The 11,402-nt window shown below is 38.9% G+C and overlaps 1 protein-coding gene across 1 annotated transcript in view; it reads right to left on the bottom strand.

The window, feature by feature from the left end:
• Window positions 1–692: 692 nt before the first annotated feature.
• Window positions 693–11,402, bottom strand: part of xpo5 (exportin 5) — a 109,457-nt gene continuing 98,747 nt past the window's right edge. Inside the window, exon 27 of the mRNA XM_016507321.1 lies at window positions 693–1,316. Within this exon, the coding sequence (XP_016362807.1) occupies window positions 1,167–1,316 (150 nt within the window). The 3' untranslated portion in view covers window positions 693–1,166. The remainder of the gene's footprint in view (window positions 1,317–11,402) is intronic.

Below are 11,402 nucleotides of genomic sequence, written 5' to 3'. Positions count from 1 at the left end.
CAAACGGCTCCACCATCATCCCCATCCCAAAGAAACCCAAAATTATATATATATATATATATATATATATTCACGCTGGGGTGCATCGAAAGACGATAATCATGTATCGATGATAGCTAGAGATATTGTCAAAAGCATCAAATGTTGGCAGCAATATACAGTATATATGTACAGACAACATATTGTTTATAAATCCCAATATATGACAATACATATGTCAGTATATATGTACAGACAACATATTGTTTATAAATCCCAATATATGACAATACATATGTCAGTATATATGTACAGACAACATATTGTTTATAAATCCCAATATATGGTTTATAGATCAGGCCTGTCTGAACGGCGCAAATGTGTTTTGTGTTACATGAATAAATCAAATGATGAAGAACAATGGATTGGAATAGTTTTCATTTTATATTACATAACACTGTAAGCCTTCTTTATGCTAGGCCTATTTTTTAAAATAGCTTCAAAAAGTGGAGTGGGGACAAAATCAACTTTGTCAAAAAGTGGTGGGGATATGTTCCACCTGCAAATTACACCTACACATATACATACACACACAGGCTTGTCATAGTAAGCAAATATATTATGCAATCAATACTCCTTCACTTCTGGCAGATTACAACATTCTTTAAATTTCACAATTTAAGAAAGAGTCCATACAATCAGTGTAATCCGTCCAAGTATACATTTATTAAAAACTGCAGTGTATAAATCACAACACTTTTTACACAATCTGTACACAGACATGTCAAATAGCAATTAGTGTTGAATGTGTTATTTAAAAATTGGCCATTGCATCATAATTGAATGTAGTGCTGGATCAGTACTGTAATTAACAAGACTTATCATTTAACTTTTTCAAAAGGTACTTGTTTTTATTTTTCAATTGTTTTTTTTTTCAATGAGGTGCTCTTACAGCAATTATTTGTTATTCTTTAAATGATAATGATACAGATATATTACCTAAAAACCATACAAAAGAAGAGAAAAAAAAATGTACATCCAAATAACATTAAACACAAAAGTTCTTGTCGTCTTTCCTCATTTCAATAAACCATTCATGCCCCAAAAAGCCCTTTCAGACGGATACTGTACTACACAGAGGAGTTTCAATGGCAATGAAGTGAGGATATTGTGAAACTGTGATTCTCTCAGCAATTGTCATGGTCAGAAGAGAATAGGGTAATCAGACCTGCAGTATCAGTGTTCTCCAGTATATCTCTCGTAGGCTTTGGCTTCTTAAACAGTGATGGAAGGTTTCGGATATGTACTTCCTTCTTAAACTGCTGTCCAAGGGGTTTCTATCAGTACACACACAAACACAAACACAAACAAACATTTCAATCAAATAAAATTGCATACAGTTAAACAGACATTACTTCATTATAGCAGACCAGGAAATAATTGAGCACATTACACAAAGAATTTGACAAATTTTGCAATGTAAAAAAAGATTTTTTTAATTTTTTTATAACCACATTCTTCTAGGTCAGTGGTTCTAAAACATTTTAGTCGTGTACCAGGCATTTACCCCCCCCACCCCCACCAGTCACAAAGTATTTTGAAAAAGTGCACATGTAACATATACCCTTGTAAAATAACTACCTTTTATGAAACACAATTTGTATGCAACCTATTGTATATGTTTAAATAAATTACTGTTTAATGAGATGGGTGTGCTTGATATGATAACGGCGATGTTTGGCTGTATCGGAGAGAGTCTGAGTCTTAAATCGTTTTCTGTGGACAGTCTGTCGATATTGTTGTTTATGCCAGTATAAGTGCTGAGAACACAAAGGTACGTTGTCGCGAAGGGCATCAAAGTCTTTACAGTGCAATTTGCAGTAAGGGTAAAAATCTTTGTGAGGCAGATGCCACAAAACCTGCCACCCGGAGGCAGCTCCCAATCTGAGATGCATGTGAACAAACTGATGATGCAACCCGGGTCTCCTTTTATTCTTTTTTTTTTTTTACCTGTTTGGCACACAATATATAACCTGCTGTTTTTTTTTTTTTACTAGTGGGAGCCACAACGGTACACATTAACCACATGCTTTTCACCTGCCTAAAGATACCTCGCTGCTACTGGACACTCTGATTGATGCACATGTTAAAATTGACAATGCAACCCTCCTCTCCTTCTATACTTTTAAGCCTACCTATTTGCCATCTTTCCTTAAATATTTTTTCCTTTTATTCCATAAAGGAGCTCGTGTCCCATGGTAGCCTACTGTACACATACTGTAAGTGCGTATGAATTACAGATGTGGCCTTTAAGAATGCATATTTTCACATGGCAGCACGCAATTCGTCATGCGTAATCATGGAGCTCCCTGCAGGCGCTTTTTAATTTTTAAAACATTGTTGTGCTTCACACAATATCCACCAGGTGGCCTAAGGAACAACATTCTGTAGTTAAACACCACGGCCAGGGGTGCGTTTCCCTAAAGCATAATTTGACGTCATTAACAATGGCCTATATTGTTGAACTATTGTGTTTCAAAGGACGGAGATGTGATCATGTTCAGGAAACATGATTAGTTAGTTTGTTTCTACAACAATGCATCGTACTATGGTGGTTAATCAACGAGTTACGTCATTGTATGGGAAACGCACCCCAGATCAGACTGCTTTTGATGAGAATTCATTTTCTGACAGTGTCTGGTAGTTTAATGCATAAAATAGCCTATTTATATTAGAATATCACTTTAAAATATAATTCACCCAAATATTTAGTAAAAAGAACTTGGAAAACCAATTTAGGCTACATTGTCATTATTTGTAAGCACACACTTTATTGCGCTTTCCGCAGACACTGGCAATATGTACGCTACTATGTATTGCTAGTCAAGTCAGCACGCTGATTTAATTAGTCTTACTAAAAGTTAATTAAAAAAACAACGATTTGAGTGATGCAAAAGTGGTCATTCATGCATATCTGCATAAAGTTTTATATTTTGTTTTTGATTGTTTACTTCAATTCCACATTTCAAGCTGCCTAATATACAAAAGTAGCTATAGCCTATGAATGATGTTCTATTTATGACCAAAAACATCCATTTAAGTTCAAATGCTCTTATAAGAAAATAATCCAAGTGAACGCGCATGTGCGCTCATCCAAGGTTAATTTATCATGTCAGAATTAAAACCCTATAGCAATGCCACTCAGTCAGGTGTGCCAACTCTTATTTATAAACAGCAATATTTCATACCAAATAAATAAACAATTCCTTTCTAAAACTGTGGCTGTAATATTTTTTTTAGGATTTTTGAGAGATTCAAGGTCGATATGTTGCTCTGAATAATTTTTACCTTTCGTTTGATTGAAAATTATTTTATAATTTCCATATTTTATTTTCAAGTATTTTGAATGTATTTCTCCTCTTGCTTATTTCATAATCTTTAATGGTGTATTTTGATGTTTTATTTGTTTAGGCTATGTAAAGCGCTTTAACAGTTAAAGGCGATAGAAAATAAAGATTATTATTATATTATTATTATTATTATTATGAAATTATAAAACTGGCTGGCTGTATTTTTCTTATTAAAATCACTGAAATATATAAATGTCAATGTCACATAGGCCTAAGTCACTAGGCTTTACGTTGTATTTTATTAATACATTCATAAATAATGTAGGCTAAAATACAGGTGAATAAAGCAAAATGTTTACAAAAATGATAAACATTATAGCTATAAACACAGCTATAGGTTATTTTAGTTCCCTTCTAAAATATATTTTTACTTTACCAAAAAAGCAGTCTTTCAACTTTTTCCTGTCAAAAAAGACGCCAAGTGTGAACACGCCCTTAGAGAGGAAACTATTACTCCGTAATTTATGGTCATAAAGACAGAAGCAAAACATAATTAAAAACTGTAAAGCCTTTGCAAAATAAAGAAAACGTGCAGGATGCCGCTTAATTTCTGCTGTCTCGGTTTCCTTTCCGTGAACTTCAAGCACACCACAAAGACACTCAGCACATTTTTTTCTTTCGCTTTTTAAATAAATTATTTAAGTGAAATATATTTCATGCATAGGCTTATATATTTATTTTTATTTCTATAGTTTTATTCAGTTTTCTCTGTTCAGAAACAGATGCGGTTTTACACCATTTTATTACAACAGTAAAGTGATTCTTAAATTATCCTTAAAATATAAGAAATAAAAGAATCCATACAGGCCTACAGTTGCTTTATGTTTGTTTTTTATGTTTTTTCATCTTCAGAAATAATAAAATAAAACAATGTTTGACGGTTATTGGCTAGAGCGATGCATTAATAATCTGAGCTAAAGTCTGAGCTGAACAACAAGCTTGCTAAGCGTGACAAGTAGCAAGTTTACAGAGATTTTTTTCGTCTTCTCTGTGTTCATGCAAACTTATCTGAACTAAATGAACATTTTAACAGGTTTACATTCTAGCTTTTAAAATAAATGCTTTCAAACAGGAACAAATAAACACCAACAAAACTACCAATCACTAAAAGAAAAAACACCCCCCCAAAAATTGAGCGTCAACCGCTTATGACGTCATTGTTGGTGCCGTGCCGGCACACTGTGCTCAAAATTAGGCAAAACCATTGTTAAATGTGTTAAAGACTGACAAATGTAAAAAGAAAACAGTCATTTGTATTATTGGTTTTATTTTGTGTTTATTATGATTAAATTAGGTTTTGTGTTTATAAAATATGTCTATTGTATATATGTAAAGAGTATAGTTGAAAATTTATTGTTTTAAAAAAGGCCTATAAAAAGGGAGGCCAGACTCACATTTATCACTTGTTAACCAAGTCGAACGCGAGCGTGCATCAGTAGTACCGTGAGCAACCCCCATCAAAGCGAGTATATTGAAGATACCCTTTGTGTGTATATATTTTGTATATAACTTTTTCATATTTATTTTCCAGTTTGTTGTTTCTTTGTTACTTTGCATTTTTTTGTGTCTTTGGTGATTACACTGTATATATTTCTTCACGCCATCATTCGTGGACTTTTATATTTATCTGTGGTGCTTTAAATAAACTACACCTTGCACGAAAGTGCTATTGTGGGTAGAGCCATCATTTTTACATCTTTTACGGACACTTTCTACATCCCCAAGCGAGTTGGTGGTTCTCGCAATATCACATTTGGTGGCAGTGGTGGGATGGCTACCCGCAAGATAGTGCCGAAAAGCAAAAGAACCCGAGGTAGATTATGATCACGGGCGAAAGTGGTTGCAGAGGGGGATGCGGTATGGGACACCGCAGAGTCGACGGAGGATGAAGGGGGAGCGGAGGCATTTCCAAAGGCTTCATCTGAGTCCCACACACCATCAAGGTCAAAGTCGATGCACAGGAGCAATTGGAGAAGAGGCATCTGGCAGAGCTCCAGGGACTACGGGATGTGATTCTGCAGTCTGCTAGATCTGCTGAGACTCCCAGTGATGCCGAGGGCCTGCGAATGAATCTTCCGACGCCGACTGCTTCAAGAACACGCTCGCAGCACTGACACCCCAGCAAGTCGATTTCCAAGCCAACCGAGGCCAATGAGTGAACTGCCAAAGATACCCGTCTTCCAACAGGGGGAGGACATTGAGAGTTATCTTCGATGCTTCGAACGCCTGGCCAAGACTTGGGGATGGCCTGAGGGAGAGTGGAATTTTCGTTTGGTTCCATTGCTTACCAGGCAGGCTTTGGAGGCTTACCTGGTGATGGATGAGGAGCGAGCAGGAGTGTATGCTAGAGCATAGAACAGTCATTTCTGATGAATGTTGTTACAGTTCATGATTTGCCTGCTGATATAATTTTAGAAAGACACTTACCTAAACTCTATGAACTGTTGCAAGCCTCCATGAACTCTGAGACTGTTACCTCTGCCACTGTACATAAATCATGCCCTGCTGTTACCCGGGCTCAAGCTAAAGCAGGTCTGCAGCCACTGCCAGACTTGCACAATAGTCTGCTGCAGGGCGGGACCAAGGGCCCAAGAAAACCACGTCGGCTTGAAAAGTATCTGGGTGACTGGAAGATCCCAGAAAACATTGGGGAACTGCAAAGAAAAGATGAGTCGCTTAAGTCACTGTTAGAAAAAGCTGCCTGTGAAAAAGGTTCAAACTTGTGTGATGAAAAGTATGTGATTATGAAAGATGTGTTGTACTTGCAAGCCAAAAATGTTACTTGTTTAATTGTTTCTAGATGTTGTAGACCCATTGTCTTGCACCTCGCACGCACCATTCCATGGGCTGGTCACTTGGGACAGCATAAAACATACACTCACATCAATTCACGTTTTCATTGGCCTTCATTTTACACTGACGTACAGACATACTGCAACATATGTGCAACATGTCAGTGCTGTGTCCCAGCGGGGCCGAGTGCCCTTGTACCCTCTCCCTGTTATTTCTACTCCCTTCAGGCGTATCACAATGGATATTGCGGGGCCACTTGAGAGGAGCAGTGCAGGACACCAATACATCCTGGTGATATGTGACTACGTAACCAGGTACCCAGAGGCCTTCCCACTCCATTAACATCCCAAAGATCATCCAAGCCCTTGTACTACTGTTCTCCAGGGTGGGAATCCCTGAAGAGATTCTAACAGACCAAGGGACAAATTTCACCTCGGCAACTTCATCGCCAGTTGGGCATCACCGCCATCAGAACCAGTGCATACCATCCACAAACAGACGGCTTGGTGGAGCGGTTCAACCAGACACTAAAGAACATGCTGCGGAAGTTTGTATCTGACACGGACGAAGTTCCTCAAGCTTCAACTAGTTTCTCCCCTTTTGAGCTCCTATATGTCTGGCAAGTGCAAGGACCCCTGGAGAATCCTGCCTACAGAAAAGATGAGAGGGGCATCGTCCAGTATGTTCTGAAGATGAGGGAACAGCTTGAACGCTATCAAAAACAGGCAAGAAAGAACCTTAAAGCAGCACAAAAAGCAGCACAGAAAGCACAGAAATGGTGTATTACGAGATGCACCATCCAGGTAAGGGGAAAGCTAAGTAGACGTATCACATCAACCTGCTCAAAGAATGGAAAGAGCCACCTGTGAGTCAAGGGATGACAATGATGGTGAAGGAAGTGACTGAGGTGATGGATGAGGAAACAGAGCCAGAGGCCAGGGCACAGAGAGAACCAGCTGAGGTGAACTTGCAGCACCTGCAGGATCCCAACAGAGCTCAGCTGCAAAGCCTCCTGGAACAATTCCGTTTTGTTCTGCCAGTGGCCGGGGAGAACAGAGTTAATCCACCACACGATCCACCTCACTGACCCAACGCCATCAAGACAACGACCTTACAGAGTGCCAGAAAGTTTAATAGAACCCCTGAAAGAAGAAGTGGAAATGATGTTGGAAATGGGAGTGATTGAGCCATCCAGAAGCGAGTGGAGCAGTCCCGTAGTTATTGTCCCAAAGAAAGACGGAGCGCTACGTGTCTGTATAGACTTCCGCAAGTTGAATGCCCAGACCCGTTTCGATGCTTACCCCATGTCGCAAATAGACGGCCTGCTGGAGAGAATTGGACAGGCCCGATATATTACCACCCTGAACCCTGGGGTATTGGCAGGTGCCCGTTGACTGATGGAATCTAACTGTCTAACAGTTAGTCTGATGGAGTGGACTGAGGACTTGTGAGGCAGCTTTCAGAACTCTCAAAGAGAAGATCTGCAGCAGCCCAGTCCTACAAAGCCATGACATCAACCAGAGATTCCTGGTCCAGGTAGATGCCTCAGCCACAGGAGTTGGGGCTGTCCTGGCCCAGGGGGAGGTGGGAGCAGAAAAAACAGTCTACATCAGCAGGAAGCTGTTGCCCAGGGAGACCAGGTACTCGACCGTGGAGAAGGAGTGTCTCGCGATCAAGTGGTCCCTCGAAAGTCTAAGATATTATCTCCTGGGGAGGGAATTTGATCTGGAGACAGACTACAGGGCACTAACGTGGATACAGACAATGAAATACCACAACTCCAGAGTTATGAGGTGGTACCTGAGCATCCACAACCCTACAAATTCAAGGTCCAGGACAACAGAACATTGTTGCCGACTACCTGTTGTGGTACCTGGACAGTACGCGGCCAAAAGAATGACGTGATGAAGTAGTTTCCCCGCTGGGTGCAGCGCACACACATGCACACTCACCACACTGATTTCCCTTCCCCTCCATTTGGTTGCCAGCCGAGCAGGTGCACATGCTGCCTTGACAGCCCATGGACAGTTTCACACAATACATTTCCCTGTTCCAGATTCATCCCGATCAGTGTTGGGCAGTAACGCATTACTTAGTAATGCACTACTGTAATTTGATTACTTTTTTAGTAACGGAGTAATTTAACACATTATAATTTTCAAAATATAATAGTATAATAGTAATTAGAGTATAGTTACAAGCAGGGTTCTCCATACGTTACTGCCGCGTTACATTGCTGACAGAATGCAGTGTTTTATAATTTAAAGATTATAAAACGAGATTAAGAGCTCGCCTTAATGGTTTAAAACAAAAAGGCAATATTGCGACGTAAAGATGTTAACAGGTTTATTACCAAGGTGAAAATGATAATTTTTCTAGCTATTTTGTTCTTCTGGTTTGAAAAGCAAAGTGGAATATACATTATGATGTGAGGTAAATGCGGGCAGCCGTAGACTTGAAATATGAAAAGACTTTAAAATATTACAAAAACTTAGATATTGCATGGTGAAATGCATACCTAAATGAATAGATTTGGGAGGCAGCTCCATGTCCAAACTGTTGAATCTTACTTATTTTCAGTGGTCAACACAAATGTGGGTCACTTTGCATACAGATGGAGGGAATTTCAAGCTTCAAAATTATTTTGTTCTTCAGACATTCCTCTTTGAGTTTTCTGAAAGTTACTTTGATCGGTCATCGAAGTGAAGACATTTTTCACAGTTGATCTTGTGAATAGATTAAAACTGGCCTTCTGATCACAAAGTGGGTAAGTCTGCTTTCATTCTCCATTTGCATGATACAGAAATTAGAAGGTTGTAAGTAGCTTCAATAGTCCCATTACTGTATAAACTGACAACATTCAGATTACCTCCGCAGTTATGGAAGGGAAAATCTCTAATGATAATGACGTATTGTTTGATTTATGGAGAAAAATATTGAGCCTACCCTGAAGAGAAGGTCTTGAGTAAAGATAAAGATTCAGATTCTAAAATGATTGCATGGTGGACAGTAATTGGTCAATATAAAATGAAATCAAAACATGGCAATGTAATTAACCGTTCGCAAAGACCCGCCCTCCTTAGTTACTGTTGCCATCCCCGACAAAAATTGCCATTCTCACACTACAAATCATGTTCTCACGCAGTGAAAAATACATTGCAGAGCAAAGAGGAAACTGTAAACGTGCCAACAGACAAGACAAAGTAGGTTACTTCTGGTATGAAACAAGGTCTCAGGACTCTCAGCGTTCAAATTTTGTCATTTATTAAAGAAATTCAAACAATAAATACAGTTTTGTGGCTCTTTAATGTGTCGTGACAGATCACTGTATTGTCTCAGTTCGAACACGTGAACCAATCGTCTTTTCATATTTATGTAAAGAAATGAACATGAATAAACATCAGAAAGTATTTTACTTCAACCGCGGAACACACCATTTTTCAAGCTGGTATGAAACAAGGTCTCAGGACTCTCAGCGTTCAAATTTTGTCATTTATTAAAGAAATTCAAACAATAAATACAGTTTTGTGGCTCTTTAATGTGTCGTGACAGATCACTGTATTGTCTCAGTTCGAACACGTGAACCAATCGTCTTTTCATATTTATGTAAAGAAATGAACATGAATAAACATCAGAAAGTATTTTACTTCAACCGCAGAACACACCATTTTTCAAGTTTAAGTCCACCGAAGTTAATCTACTCTCCTGTCTGATTTATGGTTAAGGCTAGAAGGGATACAGCTGCGGCTACTGGGCATGTACATTTACATATTTTCCGAGCCAATAATATAATGTGAAACCTATGAAAATGGTTTTAAAAAGCACATAGCACCATAGTTTCATCACTTTACAGTGTCGCAGTGACCGTCTTTTTGCATTAAAGGGCCTTTTAATAGTTTAATGAGTGGGAAGATGACATGAAGCGACGCAAGCTTAGCTGCATTGAAAACAGATGAGTGCACATGTGCATAAACAGCTCCTGATCAGGGCGAAGTTCACAGGATTTTGTCCACAGAATGGTAAGAGCACACATTTTAACATTTTATTATTTAACACTCAGTATTTTAACTTACTGCAAGCGATTCATACAGCGCATACATGGACAAATCTGGTACGCAAAACAAGTACTTTAAAGGAATTTCTTAGCTTAATGCCATTACTGTGGCACCCAACAACAGCACAGCTTAACCCTCCGCATATTTTTATATTTAGTTATACTGAAAAAGTTTCAATTCAGTCTATCTTTTTTACCCCGTTTTAACATGGATTTCTATGGAGACTTGCTGTAGATGTCGGGCAAGATGGCGGAAAGCAGCAGCAGCACATACTATCCACGTTCTGATTGGTCAGATCGCCTGTCAATCAAGCTCCCTGCGAACGGTCAATTGAGGCTTTAAACTACATGCGTTGTATGAGGCTGCATGATTTGATGACACATCTGTTGTCAAGTATAGATGCTAAATGTGAAGAACTGCATGTTAAAAATGCAGAGGCACAAAAGTCAGAGGCAAAGACTCAAGATCTTCAGTCACAGGTAGATAAATAAATAGCTGAACAATTAGTGAAAAGTGTAAAAAGCACAAGAGCACCATTGCAGAGTTCAAGGCTAAGCTGAATGCACAAGTGTTCATGTCTCCCAAAACGCATAACAGCGATGGGGCTAAAAAGCATGTTCACTTCTCACTGTGATGATTTTGCAGCATTTAGTTCAGAAGAAGCATGTGCCACTACTCAAGAAAGTGTGCCAATTTCAGTTCCTAATGAACATTACACATCGTGTGCGTCTGATTAGAGTTAAGATGGGCAGCGTGGTAACCCAGGCACACATAGTCATAGGCCACTATTGTTAAGCCGGTTAAACACGACCAGGGTGCGCAGAGGTATGCAAATACATATGTTGACAGGCAGGTAGGAAAGCCTCTCATAATGTTCGGACTAGGGATGTAAATTTTCGATAATTTCCATGATCGATCGTCGTTTAAATTAACGATCAATTAATCGATTAATCGTTAACTTTAATGCAGCAAAATGCGTCTATTGCAGCAGCACGCAGTCACCGGCATGACAGGATGTGCAAAAGCCACTAAAAAAAACCCCGCTTTCTCACCCGAATTAAAGGGGTTTTAGTCTGAATAAAATGCTAGTAGCAGGATTGTAAAATGAATAGATGTGATTATGATCATTTGATAAAATGAAGAGAGCGCGCTGTACGTTTGAGAT

The sequence above is a fragment of the Sinocyclocheilus anshuiensis genome, unplaced genomic scaffold (genome assembly GCF_001515605.1).
Source record: "Sinocyclocheilus anshuiensis isolate Anshui unplaced genomic scaffold, SAMN03320099.WGS_v1.1 scaffold1938, whole genome shotgun sequence".
Taxonomy (NCBI): domain Eukaryota; kingdom Metazoa; phylum Chordata; class Actinopteri; order Cypriniformes; family Cyprinidae; genus Sinocyclocheilus; species Sinocyclocheilus anshuiensis.
Note: the sequence above shows the minus strand (reverse complement) of the source record. Positions and strands in the feature narration are given on the sequence as shown.